The sequence below is a fragment of the Cetorhinus maximus genome, chromosome 9 (assembly GCF_964194155.1).
Source record: "Cetorhinus maximus chromosome 9, sCetMax3.hap1.1, whole genome shotgun sequence".
NCBI classification, from domain to species: Eukaryota; Metazoa; Chordata; class Chondrichthyes; order Lamniformes; family Cetorhinidae; genus Cetorhinus; species Cetorhinus maximus.
The window spans coordinates 83,728,246-83,751,323 of NC_135887.1; the positions used below are offsets into that span (position 1 = coordinate 83,728,246).

Genomic DNA, 23,078 nt, shown 5'->3' on the forward strand with positions numbered 1-23,078 from the left:
TGTCCCTTTCCATGGCCACTATCTGAGGCTGAAACAGACTGTCAAATAGAACACCAAGGTTGTGAACACTGGCCTTAGCTTCCAATCCTATATACCCACCTACTTCCACCTCCATAACATTATCGATGTCCCCTGTTTCCTCGCCGCATCTGCTGCTGAAACCTTTTGTTATCTGCAGACTCAACTATTCCAATGCTCTCCTGGCCAGCCCACTCTCTATAAACTTCAATTCATCCAGAACTTTGAGGCTTGTATCATAAATCACACCAAGACCTGTACAACTATGATTCTGTGCTTGCTTGCATTGGTTCCAGGCCTGACAATGCCTCAAGTTTAAAATTCTCATCCTATTGTTCAAATCCCTCCTTGGCCACAGCGCTCTCTATTGCTGTAATCTCCTTCAGCCCAACAACCCATGTCATCCCTGCATATCTCCAATTCTGGTCCCTGAGTTCCATCACTCCACCATTGATAGTCATGCCTCCAGGCGCTTAGGCCTTAAAACAATGAATTTTCTCCCATTAACCACTCCTTATTTAATTACATAGAGTTTACTGGACAGAAATAAGACATTTCCGCCAAACTGGTTTCTGCCTGTGTTCATGTTCCATAGGATTCTCCTCCCACTCTACTTCATCTCACTGTTTCATTCTACTGCTTTCTCCTGAATTCCTTGATTGTATTTATTTGTGATTTATATTTTGGATTCCCCACAGATACTCCTTCAAGTTTACCTCTTCAACCAAGTCTTTGGTTACCTGTCCTAATACTTATGTGGTTCAGTGGCAAAATTTGTCTGATAACACCCCTTGGGGATGGTAAATGCATGATATTTATTTTTTAAAAGGCATTTCAGGTGAATCGGTATTTTTAATAAACAGTTTAAATAATTGGGAGAAGACCTGGGTCTTAATATTTTACCCCAGACTGTCGCTAACTGATGAGGTTCCAGGTAAATGGAAATTTATTGTTTGTTAGGCCAGCCCGGCCGGTTGAACTGGAGTTTACAGCAGATCAGTGCTCGGAATGTTTGTTTCTCTGACGTTTCAGAGATTGGGCCCCACCCTCTTGAATTAAACTTTCTTCCTTCTACCAGCCCAGGTCAGTGTCTTAATACACTCCGCGTACATTGTGGGCTTCAACTGCGAGTTTACAGAGGTCAAAATGAAGTTTGTTATTTTTTTAAGTTGACAAAGTCGGCGCACTGAAGTTCGTGAGCTGAAACACGGAGAGAAAAAAGGTGGAAAAGAAGTTTCACTGCAGTCGGTGCGGTTTCCTGGATCGGGATGGAGCCAAGTTGGCGGAATGCTCTGGTGTTGCTGGTGGGCAGCGCCTTGCTGTTTCAGGTAAGGATAGTCTGGGCAGTGAGCTGAGATTTCCATAGCCCCTCGCTGGGTAGAGGGAAGGGAGGATGGAAGTAACTTACTGTTCAAATGAGAATACGGAGGTTGCCCAGTGCACCTGTCGAATGGAGGCAGGTAACTTGTAGCCTCCCCAGCTGGGAGAGGGAGGACTGTGGGTGCAGAGACTACCCCTGGATGGGGCTGCGGGTGCTGAGGCTACTCCGGATGTACAGTTTTTGCCAGCGAATTACACCATTGTTGCACTCTCTCGTCTAACGTTTAGTGTAACGTTTTTCTGGGTCCTAACGCCGACTATCGCTAATTGGTTTACCAATGTGCAATACATAGTAGTTCAATCACGATTTAATATACGTGCATTGAGATCTGCAAAATCAGTTGTACGTGTATAATTATTAGATATCTTTTATAGAACTGACCCTGTGAAGCTCCAACCTGTGTAAACAGATATGTACTGCTTTATCATCATGCATCTATATTTAAAGTTAATAAATAAAAAAATAATCAAAATATAAATGTGACAACTAGGATTTAAGAAAACAACTTTTGAATATTAAATATTTAAAATGTGTAATATTGTCAAATCTTCTCTCTGCTACACTAGAATCTTGCAATAATCTTCAGTTTCTTTGTATTGTGATTCTCAACATCAAGAAATAATGCCTTGGGGTTATCCATTATACTAATTTAAGCCACATCTCTGGTTAATTCTTGGATGTTCATCCCAAGATGGAGGTCAACCATTGTGAGTTCTGTGGTATCTGATGCTTATTCCTCTGGAACATTCTATCTGGTTTATGTTTCTGTAAAGCAGGTGACGGGTAAAGCCATAAAGATTGTTGGTGATTTCTGGAGCAGGGTGTTAAGTAACTCTAAACCTGTATTTGTGCTTGTGTCTCTGACCTGATGTGAATGATGACTGACATACCTTGAGGATTGAATGAAATATTTCACATGTAAGCAATCAATTTCAGACATTGCATTTTAACGGATAGAATTTCCAAAGAATTCCTGGTGAAAAGCTCATTTTAAGCTTTGTTTTCTGTTCAGTTATTTTTATAGAAATCATTCATTGCATTTTCTAAAATATTAATGGCCACTCTGTCTATGGGCACAGTACAGTTGTAGCTGAAAGACAGTTGAAATGAGCAAGCACCTTATCAGATTCATGGGTAATGGTCCATAACACCATTATGACTAACTGTTTTTAAATGCATCCAGTAAAGTCAGGTACTTCCCTACCCACCCTTTATTTTGTTGTATAAATTGATTTGAGATTATCGAGTTTGCTTCCTTTTAGAAGAACTTCAGTAACCCAACAGAGCCACTGTTTTTTGCCATGGCACATTTAGTCAAAGTTCCAGTTGACAATGAGTCAATCAATGAGTCAATTAAAATAATTATAATTAATGATATTGTTTGTAACATAAATCTCCTTGTTATAATTGTATCCTTATAGTTTCACAAGACTGCTAAGTTAGTTTTAGTTTCTGGCTCAGTTTCTGCTGACATTGTGATAGCTTAAATTGTATCTTATAACTTAAACTTAAATAATATTTTTATGGAGTAAAACATCCTATAAGTTCTTCACAGTTGACAGAAAGAACTGAGCAAGATCAAAGGTGCTGTCAAAGTGGTAGATGTCAAGAAGGTCTCGAAGCTAGGAAAACATGAGAAGATAGGCAAGATGACTGATGCTACCAATCACAGAATCAAAGAATTTTAAAGGCACAGAAGGAGGCCATTCAGCCTATTGTGTCTGCACCAACTCTCCAAATGAGCATCATGACCTAGTGCCATTGCCCTGCCTTTTCCCCGTACCCCTGCACATTGTTTCTATTCAAATAATCATCTAATGCCCTCTTGAATGCCTCGATTGAATCTGCCTTCACCACACTTCCAGGCAGTGCATTCCAGACCCAAACCACTCGTTGTGTGAAAAAGTTTTTTTTTCTCACAATGATGGCGGGGAGGACTGCTATGTTGTACTTTGCTTAGGTTAAAGAAGGTCAATTGCAACTCTGTGCAAGAAAAATATTGTGGTAGCACGCAGCGTTGGAAGGATAAAGGGTATGCACAGGGAAATGGGGCTGGAGGAGGTTGCAGAAGAATTCTGTGAAATAATTTTCAAGCAAGAGGAATTTTGCAGTTGATGCACCTAACGACTAGGAGCCACTAGAGGAAATCATGGGGGTGGGAGGTGAGCTGGATTTGGCATGAATTTTGTTTTTGAAAATATAAATTATGGAGGAGCTGAAGTATATTATAGATGGAGTTCAAGAACCTGGTTGACTGTACAGACAAATAAGCCAGGGTTTCAGCAGCAGTATTGGCTAGGTAGAGATGGAGTTACATGACATGGATGAGGAAATAGGTAATTCTGGTGATGGACATGAATTTTGAAAGTCAGGACAGTGTCAAAGCAGGACACTAAATTCGCGCACTGTCAGGTTTAGCTTGATCTGCCTGCCACAGGCCCATGCTGCTCCCACAGATCTTAAAATTACTGACTTCAAATATGCAGATTGGCCTCTGATGCAGTAATCAGGGTCCAACTGCTATTTTAACCAAGGACCCGGATGGGGAAGCTTTCTGCCAGACCAATTTTGCGGGAATAAGAGTCTGGGGCCAGAGGAGGCCAAGTAGGTGAAATGTTTATAAGTTATTTGACTTTGCTTGTGAAATCAGGAGAAGCAGGACTCCTCCCACCCACTACCCTGAGTTATTTTTGTAGGTATCATTTTTTTTTGCACTTAAAGTGCCACATGAATTACTGATTTAGCTAAATCCTGGATATTCATGTGAATATATCTTGATCCATAGTGGGTCTGAATAAAAAATTTGATTCAAAAGTGTAACTTGATACAAGTGATTACCTATCAGATAATTCAGTGCAGCCTAGGTGTTGGGAATATTTAGCACCTGGAAACACAAGCTCAGGTTCAGCATGTACTCTGATACCCAGCATTGCCTCACCACCATCTCCCCTGATGCCTTCGCTGACTGATTTATCATGCTGCTTGTCTGACATCATGTATCGGATGGGCAGAAATTGCCCCCAATTAAATATTCTATAACTAATGGCAATAGCCATTGTCTTCAGTTCCTGCTTTATTTGCTTTCCCTAGTCACTGCCTGAGGTTCAACCAGACTGTTCAGTTTTGACATTTTATTTGACCCTGAGTTTCTAACCCCATGTATCTCCATCATTGAGACTTCCTATTTCCACCTCTGTAATATCATCTGTCTTCTCCTCTGCCTCAGCTCATCTCCTGCTGATGCTGTCATCTATGTCTTTGTTATCTCTAGACTTGAATGTTTCAATGACCAGACTTCTACTTTGCATCCTTGGTACACTTGAGTGCAACTCTGTTGCCTGTCTCCTAACTTGCACCAAGCCCTGTTCAACCGTCACCCCATTGCTCCCTGACCTACGTTTGCTTCAGATCTGGTAACGCCATGATTTTAAAATTCTCATCCTCTTTTTTTAATGTTTTTCCCCTCTCATTCTCTGTGACATCCTCTAGCCCTAAAACCCTCTAAGATCCCTGCACTAATTCTGCACTCTTACATATCCATGATTGTCTTTGTTCCACCATTGGTGACGTGCCTTCAGTAACCTTGGTCGTAAGCTCTTCAATTTCCTTCCTAAAACCTCTCTATCTCTTTCTCTATATCTCTCACCTTTTAGGACTCTTCTTGAAACTTACCTTTTTGACTGTCTTTTTCATCACCTGTCGAAAAAATATCTCTGGACAGTGTCAAATATTATTTAATTATTGCTTCCCTAGAGTGTCTTGGAATGTTCTATTACATTAACGTCATTTTTTAAATGAAAGTTGCTTTTCAAATTGCAATATTGGACAGATAGGCTCAATGACCTCTCCTCATCCTTGACTTTTTCTTGTATACATTTAGCTTGGAATTCTGATGGCTTCTTGCTCTGAATATAAATTGTATAAAACATACAGGATTGGGCTCTGTTCTGTCACTCCTGTCATTGGATCTTGATGCACCAATTTGTCCCCTGTTTCTTTTAGAGAGTGGAACTTGTCACTTTTACTTAATCTGGTTTACATGGTTGACTCTCTTGATGGCCTTTGAAGTGTCCTTGCAAACCACTCAGTTGTAAAAAGAATTTTCCACCTAACACTACTTATCACTATCAGGATTGCACTGGCTCACTATCACCGTTTCTGGGCGATGGTTGCCAGCATCTCGCCAGGATCTTTCCCATCCTGAGAACAAGGCTGCAAAATTCAGCTCCCTTATGCCTGTAGTTTCTGTTCTACAGGAGCCATTTTTGCACCAAACTGGCATCTGCACCGTGCGCACACACTTCTGGGACAGCCCACACCAGATGCCATTTTGATGAGGGTGTTGGGAGCGTGCGCTGGATTAACACAGAATAGACAGTGACGTCAGTCAGCGTGTAACATTGATTTGATATTGGCACTGCAATTTTTTGACTTCAGTGCAGCTGATGCCCTCTCTTAAATATGCACCCCTGTACATATGTTCAGGAACAAGAAGGATCCCTACTAGTGCTGTTTAAAAGGATCAACAACTTCTTTCATATTAGTTGCTGATTCATTTCTACTGGCTCTGTCTGAGTTTGCAGAAGCAGTTTCCTAGTGCTGTCTGAAGTTGTTGAAGTCGATAGGGTGTGATATTGTGCATGGTGAAGGCCTTTGCTATGACTTCAAGGATTCCAACCCCATCACTTGCTCCTAGTCATGGGTGCTGTATTTAACAGCTGCCTTGGCCTGCAGCATGGAAGGGACAACAGCACAGAGACCGAGGGAGCCTGAATGAGCTCACACTTGGTGTCAGGACTGTGACCGGGAACATTCCTGAGCAATCAGTAACCCTGCAGCGTGCTTTCCACCTTGGCCTGTGACGGGTAAAACTGCTGTAACTGGTATAAATCTATTGATTTTATTGTGTTATGAGCCACATAGAGACTGATAACTTTAAAAAAGAAATTTGAACTTCCAGCTAATAGCTGAAAAAATGACACAACAAAATTTCATGTTTTTGAGATGTTTACTCTAACAAAAACTAAAAGCTTTATTAACTAAATGCTATCTTTAAAGGCAACCTATACTTGAAACCACAAAACAGAATACCTCCCTTTGTTTTTACTACAACTGAAAAACACACTTCACAGGTATACGTTATACTGAGCTTTTAAGTAGATATTCAATTCTCCCAAAATCAGGCCAAAGTGATTTTTAGTTCCTGAAGGTTTAACCTGTTCTTTTCCTTTCTCGGCCTGATAACTTCCAACCCCAGAACTGTCCTTCACAGTGAGAATATTATAGGAGATCCTTTCTCTAACGCAAGCTAAGTAAACGTAACATTCATAAGTAAATGTTCCAGCCTCCTTTTAACTCCTCCCAAACTTGGTCTTTTGAATCCAAGTGTGAGTTTCCACCTGCATTCCTGCATTGTGAACCATAAAAGCTTACAGCCTCCGGCACCCACTCTCTCCCAGATCCTGGCAGGCTGTGGACCTCCAAGTTCTAGAGTAGTACAAAAAATCACCTGATTGTGATATTTTAGGAAAGTCTGTAACCCGATATTTACAATGGTTTACTCTGCACCTTTCCTCATGACAGCGTAAATCACATGTGCCTTTTATCCAGCTAGAAATGCTAATTAGCTATTCCTAAGACCCCAACTCTGTCCATTTGATTTCAGGATAGGATAGTTCAAAGTATACACTTTTGCAACCTGATACTTTTTGTACTTGGAGGTCCACAGTCTGTCCACCAGCATCACAGTTCCTTCGTCATTGTCTGCAAGTGTGAATACCTTTTCCCAGTTAAACAATCTAGGTCTTCCTTTAATCTTTAACAGCCCTATCACCCATACCTGTTGCCAGGCAGACTTCAGCACAGGCCACATGACTTCCTTCATTTTTACCCTAAATTTAAAGATGTAGTCCCAAAACATAATCTTATAAACCTCATTGTAATATAGGATCTATTGTTCACAGAAAGAGAAGGAGGATGGAAAGTAGGGCTCTCAGCTGGAGGCCTTATCCACGCAGGAGCATACTTTAACATTAGGGAGGAGGAGTATATGTGTCGTCTTCATTTTACAAAGGAGGCGCTTACTGAAATCTGCTACATCTTGCAGTCAGGCGTGCAAGTTCCAAGCAGGGCAAGGATGGTGCTGCTCATGGCTGTGAAGGCATCTATGGCCGTAAATTTCTTTGTGTGGGAGCCTTTCAGTGTGGCACCAGCAACATCTCTAACACCTCCCAGTTCACTGTCCACTGTTGCATATGGGAAGTGATTTGCACTCTTTATCCCAGGAAAGGGTAGTACATCGCATTCTCTCTGACCAGAGAGATGCAGGCAGAATGTGCACAAAACTTTGACAGGATATAGGGCTTCCACATGGTGCAGAGTACTATTGACTACACACATGAGGCTTTGCGGGTACCCCATCTAAATGCGGAGATGTACCTTAACTGCAAAAGGTTCCACTCCCTGAATATGCAGTTGGCATGAAACCATGTTCAGCATTTCATGGCAACTGAATTTTTTGCTATCCTGGCAGCAGCCATAATGCCATTATTCTGCACAAGTCCATTGTTTCCTTAGAATCTTAGCCAATTCAAACTAGAGGGTGGCTGCTGGACAACAAGGGCTATCAGCTGACCACCTAGCTCATGCCTCCAGTATGTAACCCAACCACATGTGGCCAGCATATATATAATAAGAATAGTGTGCTGCCACACAAATCGTTATCAAGCGGGCCATTGAGACACTCAAGTAATGCCAACTCAAGAAACCCTGCCGTACTCATCAGATCATGTGTCACAATTTGTCATGATCTGCTGTATCCTGCACAACCTCACCATCATGAGGGGTCAACCATTACCACCTGGTATGCAGTGGTTGTTCAAGGGAAGGAGAAGAAAGGGACAAAGCTACCAACATGTCCCATTTCCAGTTGAAATAGCCATGACTGCCTCATCTGACCACAATACCAGTGGTTAGCAGAAAGTTGCTGAACTTCTGTTGAGGAAGCTGCAGGTGGCCCAGGAGAATGGCCTCAAGCAGACCTGGGCCTGGAAGGCCCAGTTTGGGCTACACCACCTCAGCATGGGTGGCAGCAGCTTGGGCTGGCTAGCTGACAGGTAACTGTAAGGATACTGGTGGTGTGGCAGTGGTGAGAGGACGAATGCTGTCACCCTGAGAAAGGAGAGCAGATATGTGCTCTGTTGTGCCACTACCACTTCCCTTGGCCAGCACTTCAGTAATCTGCTGCAGGACAGATTGTTCAACATTTGTGAGACCCAGAAAGCCTCTTTTGAGCACTGGTATCCACAGGCATGATGACAGCTGCCTGAACCTACATGGAAGAAAACTGATATTGCATGACCACAATCTTGGCTTTCACTGCAGCATTGAGATGTTAAGTGGCATCTGTTTGTGCTGCAATGCAAGCTGAGACAATGACCATACAATGCCGCAGAGTGGTTAGATCTGCAAGTGTTCACATTGAATTGGCCACCACTTCCATTCTGAAAAGGGTGGCTCCAAGTTCACTGCAAAGCCATCTACCAAGTTGATGCCAAACTCCTCCACGCTCGTTCCAGTGACAGCTGGCTTTTTGGCAGGTCTGTGAATGCACCAAACATTTTGTTGTGCATGCCTGTCAATATTTGTGCTGGTAGCTGCAAGTTTGAGATTGAGAGAAGATGTTTTTTCATCATCAGCAGTCACATGTTCCTCTTGGACTTCATTCTCCTGCACTGTTACTTGTCCAGGTTGCAGTCCTTTGGTATCTAAAAGGAGAAGGGCAACAGGTAGGGTTGCAGTGAGGGAAGAAGGGGAAAGCAAGAGTTGCAAGCTTACACTATCTGCATTTTGTAAGTCAGAAAGATGGTAAGATGAAAGGGAAGTGGAATGTATGAGGTGGATTAGGTCAGAAAATATTGTCATCTTCAATGCTTTGAACCCCATCGCCTGCCATAGCTTCAGTCATGGCCACTCCAGTGGTGGTCAGCTCTGTCTCCTCCATCAGGATGAGGATATGTAGCCGTGTTTATCCCCCACCGATTAGGCATTGAAGTCTGTGATTATGTACCACCTTCTCCTGCAAGGAGAGGGTGGTTTTGTCAGTGAGTGTGGATTAATGGGTTTGGATGATGTGCCTGTCATGGTTGAACAGCTGACAATGTGTGCAAGCTGAGAGATATGGATGTAAGGCTTGCAACAGTGCTAAGTATGTAAGGTTAGGGTGAGGTTATGAATGTGAAGAATAAGTGTGCTTGATGGAGAATATTGGGAGGTGAGTGAAGGCAGAATCATGACTGGAGCATTGTGTGAGGCTCGTGGTCCATTTTTAAGTGTATAGCACTTGATGCATTCACTAACCTTTACCACACATGTGAGATCATTAAACTTCTTCCTGCATGGGCTGCATCCAAGTTCTTGGAGCTACACTGCTTACATTGACCGCAGTGGCTTTTTGCTCCCAATGCCTTTACAGTGTCTGGAGCTGTGGTCCCCAAACTGACCCCCAGTGGGGTTGTGGGATAAAGGTTTGGGGCCGCTAGGTCCGAGACCCTAATGGTCGCCATGAAGCAGCCTAATGGAAATCTTGCAATGGGCCACTTTTATAAACCTACAACTACAACTCCCTGGCGTGCTCTGGAGCAAGAGTCTGGATGGCGAGATATGCTGGAGCCAGCCTCCATTTTGTGGCCTTGAGTCTGACCCAACGGTATTCACTATGCTGCACTCAGGAGAGATGCAATGAGCGGCAGGGAGGAAAGCGGCAGGGTTGGGGAGTGGGAGGGAGACAGCAATGCTTCTGTTACAAGCACTTCTAGCATATATAGCAGCCTGAATTTTAACTGCCCTTTCTCTGGGGGTACATTATTAAATTTGTTATGCACTTATATGCGGAACAAGACAGTGTGCATGCTTTGAGGTATAGTCCTTTGTCAAATATACCCGCTTCATGGCTCATGGCTCAATTAGTGTATAAAACTTACTGGAAAAGAAATGATTTTAATGCTGCTGTTTTATACCAGCTCTTGCATATGGTGGACTTGGATCGCATCACTAGCAACCAATCTGACATCTATTCCCCCCACCCACCCCACTTTCTCAACTCTACACACCCCTACCCCACTGAATAGAGGAGTTCTCTTCTCCTGTCCACCTCCTGCACCGAGGCCTCCAAGTGCTATGCCTGAGAACCTTGGAACGTACCTTTGCCCCGGTTATGCCATTTTCACTCTTCTTATATCAGACACTCTTCCCCAGCCACTCCCAACACCTGCTGCAGCCAGAATGCAGAATTTCTCCTGATCCTAGTCTCTTGTGGATGCCTGGAGGTTGTCATCATCACCAGTGCTGTAGGGCCAACCAGAGGAAGCACAGAAAGTTCAGAATGTTTTAGATTTATAGTTCCACAAATTAGTTTCAGGAATCACAGTTAATGTTGGCACTGAGTTGCCTGTCACAAAGTTGCTGGCCCATATCTGTCTCTCATCGTAAATAAGGATACAGCACACAATGGGTGTTCTTTCAATTTTTGATACTTCCTCCTTTATTGATGCATTTATCTTTTTTTAAAAAGGCCCCTCTGTGACCTACATTGAGAGTTTCCTCACATTGGAACGTTAATCAATGGTTCCCCAACACTGGGATCTCTTTGGAGTCAAAGTACCTCTTAGGTGTCATGCCTAGCAATTGAAATTAGGAACAAAGTTAACACTCTGTGGCATTCCGTATTTCCAGCACTTTCTGTTTTTATCTCAGCAGGTCTGATAGCATCTGTAGAGTGAGAAACAGAATTAATGTTTCGAGTTGAATATGACCCCTTCAGAAGAAGCACTCTGGCACTCAGTAATCTGATAACTGAATCAAGCAAGTCACAGTTCTCCAGGGAACTGTGCGCCAGGCTTACTAATAAACTATTAACAAATAAAATCTACAGGGATTGACCTGTCATCAGCTGGTGCCTTCCCATATGACTTCATCAAACAATAGGATGTTTTTAACTAAACGAGCAGCAGAAAGCTCACCAATGATTTTTATCTAGTTGATTTTTAGCCTGCATATACTTGGAGAGGAAGGAATTTGTCCCTATGGGGGCAGGAGGGGCATTGAGATCATGTCAGTAATCAATATCAAGCAGATAAATTCTTTTGGTGAACATTTCTTCGTAATTTGATTTGGAGACTTAAACATGATGACTGATTTTGGTATGAGCTGAATACCTAGCTAATTACACAAAAATCCTTGTAGATTTGTTACCCTATCAGATCTGGCCATGGGAAAACCAAGCTGTAACTATGCTGAATCCTGTTAAACAGAATGACCTTTAACACCTGATTACAAAATAAAAACAGAGAATGCTGGAAATGTGCAGCAGGTCTATCAGTATCTGAAAGAGATCGGTCAGGGTAATGCTTGAAGTGAGGCACTTTATCAAAACTTATTTTTTTCCCCATCTGCCACTTAACTTCCGGTTATGCATAAAGAGGGTAAGTTACACCCTGGAACCCAAGGAGGAGTGGGAGGAAGATTCAGAGGGTTCATATGTAGGATAATAGTCTCTGACCAAGTGATAATCTTTTAAGGAATATTTTTGTTGTCATCTTCATGTAGCTTGTCTAGTATTTTGGTAAGATGACTTCAATGGAGGGTCTCTGAAATTTTGCTGGCCCACCAGTGGAACATTGGTCGTTGGTATTTATAGGTTGGTGGTTGGGTTGTGCCATTTTTATAAATCTGATATGAACCACATGGGATTAAACAGAATGAAAAGGGGAAGTACAGCTTTCATATTGCTACAGTGCTGAATGTGAAACTAAAATCTCCTACATACAGCTAGGCAGAGAAATATGTTAAAAATAGGATGGGTGGATCCCATTATCCTGAGCCTTTACCGTTGATGTGTTACAAATTTGTTCCTGTTGCTGGAAGTTGTCTTTTTTTCTCTTTTTTTTTTGCTTTCAGTTTCCTCCCATCCTTTCCTGAAGGTATGGACTTGCTGGTGTACAGTTCCACAGATATTGCCAGCCTACCAGTACCTCACCAAAGTTGTTATTGTCTGACCCTTGACAGTAGTAAAAACTGTGTGTATGGATTTGATTCAGGTCGGGGTTAGGCTCAGCTGTGATTTCTGCTCCCACTCCTCTCGCCCCAGTCAGTTGAAGAGCCTGCCAACACATGGGCAGGCTGCTGACACGTGTTGGATTGGACCCTAAAAAGAGTTTATGTCTTAAGAAAATAAAGGACAAAACTTGCAAGAAAAAACAAGCTGCTGCCGAGAGGTATGGGACATTGTGAGATGGAGGAGAAAGCTGTATCAGAGTATGTGTTTTTCCTCCATCTCAACATCTGAAATGCAAATAATTCTTTCCGCATAAATTGCAAATCCTGACAGTACTACTCTGATCAGTTCTTTGCTGAACATTCACCTTTTGCCGAAATGCAATTCCCTCAGGACAGTTCGGGACAGCTGACAGAAACTTGCATCACATTAGTCAGGACTGGATTTGAACTCAGATGCCAGAAGTGAAAGGATACACACTGTATGTAAACTGGACAAAGCAATCCCCTGGACGTTGATGTCAGACTGTGAGGGCGGGGGCTAAATTGGGAATATGCTATGTTGATTAGTGCAGTCTTAGAGCAGTGAAAGAAAGACTTGCATTTATGGAGTAGCTTTCTCAACCTCAGGGCATCCCAAAGCACCTTACAGCCAATTAAGTACTTCAGAACTGTAGTCACTGATGTGATATAGGAAATGCGGTAGCCAATTTGCTCACAGCAAGCTCCCACAAATAGCAATGTGACAATGACCTGATCTGTTTTTGTGATGTTGATGGGAAAAATATTGGTCAGAACACCTAGGCTAACTCCTGTCCCAATGTTGCAACAGTTGCATGGGATCTTTTACATCGACCAGAGAGGGCAGACAGGGCTGCGGTTTAATATTTCATGGGAAAGGCACTTGTGAAATAAAAGCAAAGATAATGTAGCTGGACAAGCTGGCTACCCCTGAGGGATTATTCATCATAAGAAAAAATATTAAGGAGCTTCATCAGTGACTCTGTTGATCAAGGCAGTAAGGTCCATAGTTAGTGCTGAGGTAGCTGATGACAACTTGTGAAATTTTTAGGGGAACAGTACTACGTGTGTGTTTGCGTGTTTGCCTGTACACACCTGTTGCATTTGTGCCTGTTCGTGTGTGTTCGCCAGCGTGCGCGTGTTCGAGCGTATACCTTTTTGCACCTGCTTGCAGTTGTGCCTATTTGTGTTTGTTGTTGCCCGAGTATATGGGTAGCAGTGACTGTGGGCATGTGTGCGCACCTGTTTGTGTGCCTGTGTTCATATGCTCGTGTATCTGTGCCTGTGTTCATGTGTGTGTGATTATATGCTTGTGTGTGTTCAAGTGTATGATTGTTTGTGTGCCTGTTTTTGTGAGTGTGGTCATGTTTGAATGTTTTCACCTGTCTGTGTGCGCGCATGTGTGTACATGCGTCTATATGCCTCTTTATATCCATGTGTGTCTGCACGTGTCCATGCATGTTCGTGCATGCGCACGCGTCCGTGTGTGTGCATGCATTCCCACGCGTTCATGTGCTTGTTTGCGTGTGCACCTGTTTGTTTGCATGTGATTGCGTGTATGTGGTTTTGCATGTCTGCCTGTTCACAATGACTCCTGGGCTGCCAACTTTTTGTCTGAATTTGACTTGCAAATCATCTGGATGTCATGACTACCATTCTCCACCGGACTAGGCTCAGTTGCTCTTATCGTCAAATCACACCTTAGACTGCCCCCATCCCTTTGGAATGTTCTTTTCCTTTGAACATCTCTTCTGTCCTATCCTCTCACTTCTCCTTTTAAAAGCCTCACTCTCTACGACCCACTCAAGTACCACACTGGGTTCTCATGTAGCTATCTTCTCTGCTTTCTACCATCAGCGTCAACACTGAGCAACTTCTTATCCTTGCTGATCTCAACCTCCAACTGAACTCAATATGCCCTGCCTCATCTGAGTTCGCTATCCTCCCATTTTCACTTAATCTCTCCCTCTATATAAACTCCTCTACCCATATTCATGGCCATCACCTCTACCTTGCCAGCTCACATGGCCTTTCCTATCATGTCAATTACAGATAAGTAATCTCTGATTACTTCCTTTTATCTTCACTCACATCCCCCTTTCCCTTCCCAATCCCACTTCCTTCAAGTGTCACCTGTTCCCTTAAGGGGGAATTTAAGGCCCAATTAAGGCCTGCCCAGCACAACGTCCGCACGGAAGCGCTATGCGCTCCCTGTGCGGGTGGGTGGGGGGGGTGGGGAATCCCTAAACCCAAGAGTGCGCTCTTTCGCGCATGCACAGGAAAGAGCACACTCATATCCCTGAGGCTTAGTGCTGCCTCAGGGAGATCAGCTGTTCTGTCACAAATATTAAAAATAGAAGAAAAAAAACTCCTGACATGTCCCCTCATTTGACACTGTCACATGAGTTGGGACATGTCCATAATTTTTTTAAAAAACTTTAATAAAATTTTAAAAAACCTACATGAAACCTCATCCCGCCCGTGGATGAGGTTTCATGCTTTTTCTAATTCCCGCTGGAGCTCCTGGCCTGCCCGCCAACCTTAATTAATGGGCAGGTCCATTAATTAGTTAAATGGTCTCAATTGGCCATTGACAGGTCGGCAGGCGCACAGCTGATTTTGCTGCGCCCCCACCAACCGGAAAATTTAAATGGGGCATGGTGACATCGGGAATTCCGCCCAAGGTCACCGCGTGTCATTTTATGCATCGGCGAGTGAGCCCCGCCCCCTGCTCACCGATGGGAAAATCCTGCCCTTAGATCTCACTGCAGCTTGGAATTCTGAAGCCGTTCTCCGTTTAAGTAATATGCTGCTTTTTTCATTCTTCCTGCCAAAGTGAACCATTTCACAATTTCCCACATTATACTCCATCTGCCATACTTTTTCCCTCTCACTCAACTTATCTATATCTGTCTGCAACCTCCTCATGTTCCCTTCACAACATACTTTCCTACCTATCTTTGTGTCATTTGCAAACTTAACTACCATGCCTTCACTCCCCTCATCTAAGTCATTGATATAAATTGTAAAAAGTTGAGGCCCTAGGATAAATCCCTGTGGGCCTGCATTCGTCACATCCTGCCAATCAGAAAAAGACCTATTTATGCATACTCTCTGTTTTCTGCCAGCCAGCCAATATTCTATCCATGCAAACCCCTACACCGTGAGCTTTTATTTTCCACAATAACCTTTGATATGGCACCTTATCAAATGCCTTCTGGAAATCAAAATACAGCACGCCTACAAGCTCCCCTTTATCCAGAGCGCTTGTTACTCCTTCAAAGAACTCCAATAAATTGGTTAAACATGATTTCCCTTTCACAAAATCATGCTAATTCTTCCCAATTTCTTGGGGTTTTTCTAAGTGCCCAGCTTAACCTCCTTAATGATCAATTCTAACACCTTCCCCACAACAGACGTCAAGCTAACTGGCCCATAGTTTCCTGTTTTCTGCCTCCCTCCCTTCTTGAATAGAGGGGTTATATTTGCTACTTTCCAGTCAATTGGAACCTTTCCAGAATCTAGGGAAATTTGGAAAATTAACACCAGCGCATCTACTACCTCATTAGCTGCCTCTTTTAAGACCCTAGGATGAAGTCCATCAGGACCTGGAGACTTATCAGCCTGCAGGTCCATCAGTTTGCTTAGTACCACTTCCCTAGTGATTGTAATTTCACCCAGTTCCCCTCTCCCTTCCACCTCCTGATTTACAGATATTACTGGAATGTTTTTTGCAGCCTTTTATAGTGAACACAGAAGCAAAATATTTGTTCGTTTCATCTACCATTTCCTTATTATCTACTATTAGCTCCCCATTGTCACTCGCTAGAAGACCAACACTCACTTGACTCATTATTTTCCTTTTTAAATAGCTGTAGAAAGCCTTGCTCCATTTTTACATTTCTAGCTAGCTTCCTCTCATGCTCTAATTTCTTACTCTTGATTAACCTTTTAGTCATTCTCTGCCATTCTTTGTATTCTGACCAGTCATTTGACCTGCCACTCATCTTTGTGCAGTAAGATGTTTTTTCCTTAAGTTTGATGCTTTGCTTAACTTCTATAGTTAACCAAGTATGGCGGGTCCTCCCTTTAGAATTTTTCTTTATAGGAATATACTCCTGAGCATTCTGAAATATCCCCTTAAATGTCTGCCACTGCTTCTCTATTGATCTTCCCCTAGCCTAGTATCCTAGTTCACTTCAACTAGCTTAGCTTTCATGCCCACATAGTTGTCCTTATTTAACTTTAAAATACTAGTCTTAGACCCAATCTTCTCCCTTTCAAACTGGATGTAAAATTCAATCTTATTGTGGTCATTGCTACCTAGGGGTGCCTTCATTCTGAGGTCATTCATTAATCCTGTCACATTGCACAATAGCAAGTTTAATATAACCTGCTCTCTGGTTGGTTCCAGAACATGCTGTTTTAAGAAACTATCTCAAAAGCATTCTATGAACTTCTCATCTAGGCTACACTGCCAATCTGATTTTTCCAGTTTATATGTAGATTAAAATCACCCATGATTATTGCCGTCCCTTTATCACAAGCATCCATTATTTCTTCTTGTATACTTTGTCCTACATTGTTGATACTGTTAGGGAGCCTGTAGACCACTCCCACTAGTGACTTCTTTCCCCTACTATTCCTCATCTTCACCCAAACCGATTCTATATCCTAATCTCCTGAACCAAGGTCATCTCTAACTATTGCACTAATGCTATCCTTGATCAACAGTGATACCCCTCCGCCTTTAACTAGCCTCCTATTTTTCTTGAATGTCATATACCCCTCAATATTTGGGACCCAATCGTTGTCATCCTGCAGCCATGTCTCCATAATGGCTTTCAGATCAAATTTATTTGTTTCAATGTGTGCTGTAAATTCCTTTACTTTGTTGTGAATGCTATGTGCATTCAGATACAGAGCCTTTAGTTTTGTCTTTCTGTTAATCTTGTTACATCCAGTCTTGACTTCTGGTGTATTCTTAGGTTTTATCTCTCTGCCCCTTCCTGCTATTCTATGATTCTCATTTCTCATATTACTATTATGGTCTCCTGCCTTGAATCTACCACTGCCCCCCCCCCCCGTTTAGTTTAAAGCCCTCTCAATTTCCCTAGTTATGCAATTCATCCCACTCATCCCAGCACGGTTCAGGTGTGAACTGTCCCCACTTCTCCCGGTACTGGTGCCAATGACTCACAAACCGGAACCCACTTCTCCCACACCAGTCTTTGAGCCACGCATTCATCTCTCTAATCTTATTTGTCCTGTGCCAATTTGCATGTGATTCAGGTAATAATTAAGAGATTATTACCTTTGAGGTTCTGCTTCTTAATTTGGTACCTAGCTTCTCATACTGACTATGCAGAACCTCCTTTCTTGTCCCACCTATTTCGTTAGTACCTACATGGACCACGACAACTGGATCCTCCCCCTCCCACTGCAAGTTCCTCTTCAGCCCTGGGCAGATGTCCTGAACCCTGGCATTGGGCAGGCAACACAGCTGTCTGGACTCACTCTTTGTTGCAGAGAACAGTGCCAATCCCGCTCACTATACTGTCGCCTACTACTACTGCATTCCTTTTTGCTCTCCCGGCTTGAACGGCTTCCTGTGCCATGCTGCAATGGTCAGCCAGCTCATCCACCTTGCAGACCTCGCTTTCATCCACACAGGTTGTGAACACCTCAAACCTGTTTGACAATTGCAAAGTCTGAGTCTCCTCCACTGCTATCTGCTCAGTCCCATTACCTGCCTCACTCACTCGTGCTCTCTCTCTCTCTTTCCCTTTCCCTACCTTAAAACCTAGCTCTTTGACCATACTTTGGTCAAATATCCCGATGTGACTAGGTGTCTGATTGTCTTGAGGAATTATGTTAGAGGCTCTATATGAATGCAAGTTGTTATGTAGTTGTTTGGTGAGGATAGAATTAGGCTCAGCTATCAACTTATGTAATTGCAACCCCACCCAACCCCCCGGCCCAGTCAGATGGGGTTACACAAACAATAGATACTTTGTTGAATTACTGGAGGGTGATTGATGTAAATGGAATTATATACATAAGCCTGATGCTGTCAGGAAGGAAAAAAGCTGGTTCTGGGGTGAGGGTGTGATGGATAAGAAAGTTTAGGACAGTCTTTTAAGTGCTTTGTGATATGTTGCATGCCCCTTACTATGACATTCTGCATGCATCCTCATCATTCAAAAAAAGAGGGCTGGCTCTCTTGCATCCAGTTCTTTTTGGCTTAGTATTTGTTTTCCACCATGGGGTTCTGCTGTTTTGAAAATTATGCTTTTGTGGCCAGTATCCATTTTAAGTGAATAACTTCTATTTTGAAACATGCTTAAAGACAGTGCTGGATGGGATCTGTAGTAAAATCCAGCAACTGCAACCAGTTCTTGGATGAATGAATGTCTGGAATGTCGGGGCTTGGTAAGTTTCAAAGTCCAGTATTTGAAGTACTCTTTATGGAGATGTCCGATCTTATCAGCAGCGAACCCAGTGCTCTTTAACAATTTCCTCCTAAACTTCCTGATTTATTTTCAGTTGATGCTACTGCCACATCCAATCATTCAAAAAGCAAAATAAATTCTTAAAATTACTTTTTAATTTTTTTAAAGCCAAGCAAGCACACATGGAGTATTTCCACTTAGATTGTCCAGTTGATTGGGATGCCATTTTTTTCCAGTTTCCTTAAAAATCCCCCAGAAGACTAAGGGGGAATTGGTTTATCTTTATTGTGCATCAGTTTTCTGAAGATTAAGTTGTTCTGACCTTTCCTGAACAAGGAGACTCCCTGAACAACTAAACTTCTCATTCAGACCAGTGGCAGTTAAATACAGACCTTCTATATTTATATATTCCCTTGCATATTTCACCCATTTTTATAGCTGAACCCATGCCACACAAATTACACAGAGACTGGGGACTGGATGGTGCAATGGTTGGATACTGTTTCATTCTCTGGGTACTTTGATCCAGCCCAGGCTGCTGGAATGAAAGTCTTTGTTGCTTTTTTTCCTCACTAACCCCTCACCATTCCCATCTCTAAGGACCTCAGTTAAAATTATTTTGGGCGCTCTCAACTTAGCTCCCTGAAGTTGGCAATTGGGTCCAGAACTTGTGAATATTCTGGTGCTTATTGTCATTCTCATTCCCAACAAGGTAGCTACAAGATGATGTTCACGCTGGTACAATGGAAGGTGCTTTTGCGGCTAGGATTACAGCATATTGTTATGATATGTGAGGTTTTACCCTGTGTCTAGTGGCTAGGTCAGTTGCAGCAGAAGTGTTCAACAGGATAGTGTAGGTGACTTTTCCTTTCTATTTAATCCACGCTGTATCTGACAGAAGAATGTTAAAATGGTATAAAAGACATTTACTCTATATCAAACCCACTATGTGCATGACCTGGGAGTACATAATCCTCACACTTGGGCAAAAACTTTAAATTCCCCAGCATTGACATTCCTGCTATGATGCGGCAGATGATGTGTCCTAGGTGGATCAAATTCATGAGGGAAACTTGATCACGCAGTCACAATGGTTTTGCAATTTGTATTTTATTTCGAGGTGCCTGCCCTGAATTCAGTAGTAATAAGTCCACCCAGACTTCAGAGTTTTGTTAGAAAACTAAATTAAATTTTTATTAACAAAGGAAAAGATTTCAAGTACATATAGAGGTCTACAAATTACTACTATAATAACTCCTAAAACCCCTAATTAATCTGGCTTCCAGTTACACCCCCGTTAAGGCAATGGCTAAAAAAAAAAAATTTAAACAGATCTAGGCAAGTTAACACAATACCCTGGACAGTTGAACTCAAAGTGGCTTTTCCCAGCTTCAGTTTCTGTAGACAGCAGCTTAATGCACAAGTACTGGAGGCTTTTCACACTTCTGGTAGATCTTACAAGGTCTTCTCCGTTATACATGTTTCTCCCTTTTAGTGTAAATCCCATTGTTTTCATATGTCTTTGGAACTTTACTTACTCATAATATAAATCTTTTCACAGTCTAATATTACCAGTACCCTTTGTGAAAAATAAATGCATTACTTGAACTAGCTTCTCTGGCTAGGTGTAACATACTACCATCTCACTGAAATTCAAACTACCCTGATTTATCTAAAAATGCAAATTCTCCTCACCTCACATTCTAAAACTTCAATCATATTTATGTGTTTAGCATTTCAAACCTAGCTTCTTTTGATGAGTCAAAGCCTCCAGACCAGCTGTCTCCAATTCAATTAAATCTCTCTCTCTCACACGCACATGCTCCAAATCCCACTATTAACCTACTTTTGCAATAAATCACAATAATATTGTGAGAATTATTATACTTTTGTGACAATCCCTCACCTTACTGAGCTCAAAGTTTACCAAAACAAAAATAATTTGATTAAGATCGTAATGATGATTGAAGCTGGGATAATAACTTTTGGATTATTTACAAAGCCTGAATGCTACTCCAGAATTCTAGTGTTTCAGCAGCAGCTTGTGGCTTTAACTTTAGCTAACATAATTTACTTCATTTGTGCTTTTGTCCCTCTGTCGTTTCTATTGCATCATTCCTAGGCTGAGACAGTATATTCTGAGTATTCTGCTCCCAGGCTGAGACCATGCACTCTGTAAGCAATATCTAGGCATATTTGAGATGGGTCTGTCAATATCCTTCACCTGTCCTTTTTCTTATTTTTGTTCTTTTCCTGTTATTATGTGAATATATTTTGCTTTTTCTTGGTGGGGGTTGACAAATGGTATGCGTACACTCTGGCACGGTGCTGCATTGCAGAAGACAGATGAGCAAAAAAATCTGTTTTTGTCATAAATTGCCTGAATGCCATTTGCTGCAATATTGCTTTGTGGTCATTTGGATTCTGTTTTAGAAAAAAATTATATTTTATGCTTCAAATTCTATTTGCTTATGACCCTTGGTGTTTCAAGTGATGGATCACAATACACTAGCTATTAACTTCACAGGATCTTGCATGCAGGTTAAGATTTGCCCAAGCTAGGCCTCACTGGTTTTGCTTGAAGCTGTTTGCTCTCCTATTCTATTCTGTTCTGTTCTGTGTGCTCAACGGTTCCCCTCAGCACACAGTGTCCAGTACATGCTAATTGCTGATGAGTGGCACCATGTCATTACTTAATATTTAGAGCAAAACCCCCAACCAGCCTCAACAATTACAGAGTAGCTTCCAAAAGCTCCAAAATTGAAAAGCTGCTAAGGTCAGAAGACCTTATTTGAATAATGTGTTTCTGAAACCCTCACTCTCACCAGAAGCTGTGTGATTGGACTGTGATAATTTGTTTGAAGTATGATAACAGGAGGAAACTGATAATAAAAGGGGTTTTGAAACACCAGTAGGGAAATGAATCAAGAGTTCAGTATGTAGGCTGGTGGCCTATCTGAGCCGTGAAGGCTAATGGCCAAAGCACCAGATTGGGTTATGCAAAATACCCTAAGGCAGAATATTAACAGAACCCGGGGCACAGGAGAGAGAAATCCACCTGCTGTGGTTTTATGTTTTAATCCGGTTGCCTGAATTGGCCACCTTTCTGTTAATGATTAGTTGAATAATCTACCTTTTGATGTAACTACTCTAATTGTTCTATGATGCATTCATCGATCCTCACACAGTGGACTTGAAGTAATAATTTTCCCCTTCTTAAGCATTAATTTGCTGCATTATGATTCCATGGATGTGGCTGCTGTACCCTGCACAACGTGAACCTGTTAAGTGTCCACAGGGTATTTACTCTAAGGGGTATCACAGTCAGAGCCAGTCCTTCTATTGGCTAAACCCCACATGCACTCTCCAACATGGTGTATAGACCAATGATCAGGAGCAAAAAACTGGCTATTTATTTTCCTGCTGATAGTCATTGAAACACATTGCTACACTCCAGTCACTGAATCATCTGACCTAGCACAGACTGTGGTGGAACCTGGGATTTTCTGGTCTATAAGGTGCAGTATGACACCAGACATTAGCTCAATAATTGAAGGCATTGGGAGAGCTTGATGGCTTGAAGGACCTGTGCAGAGAGTGGGGAAAGCTCTGCTAAGACTGGTGACTGAAGATTTGGGCTAGAACTCACATGCAGCCATTCTTCTATTGTAGTGTCTCTGAAAAGTGTTTACAAATAACCTGATTAACCAGAGAAAACTACCAGCACCCAGCTTCTTAGGTAAAGGCTTGTTGGGGACCTATAAACATATTCCCACAAAACTTGGTAGAGCTGTATTGTGATTGCCTTTTGGAAGGTTTGACCCATTTTGTCATTCTGAGACCTTTTTGATACAATGTGATTCACTGGGCCCAATATTTCTTTGAGTTGCATACAATTACCATTATCATCACATTGCTTTCTTCTTTCTTTATGTTCCATTGTAACGTGTAAGACCCTTTAATGATTTTTAGTCAGGCCTCCCGGAGCAAATAAGAATACATTAACTTTGCTGTGTATGCAACATTTTATCAATCAGTTACTGTAGATTTCTGGCACGTATTTCAGTGCAGAAATGAGGGAGTGCTGCACTATCAGACTTCCATTTTGCATAAAATAGAAAGATCCAAATGCTATACTATTCCTTGTGGGGAGG

General features: G+C 42.2%; 1 protein-coding gene across 1 annotated transcript in view; it reads left to right on the forward strand.

Moving 5' to 3' along the window:
* The first annotated feature begins 1,071 nt into the window (after positions 1-1,071).
* The window catches only part of ptprja (protein tyrosine phosphatase receptor type Ja), a 196,500-nt gene continuing 174,493 nt past the window's right edge, over positions 1,072-23,078 (forward strand). The window contains exon 1 of the mRNA XM_078548955.1: positions 1,072-1,346. Coding sequence (XP_078405081.1) covers positions 1,287-1,346 — 60 coding nt within the window. The 5' untranslated portion in view covers positions 1,072-1,286. The remainder of the gene's footprint in view (positions 1,347-23,078) is intronic.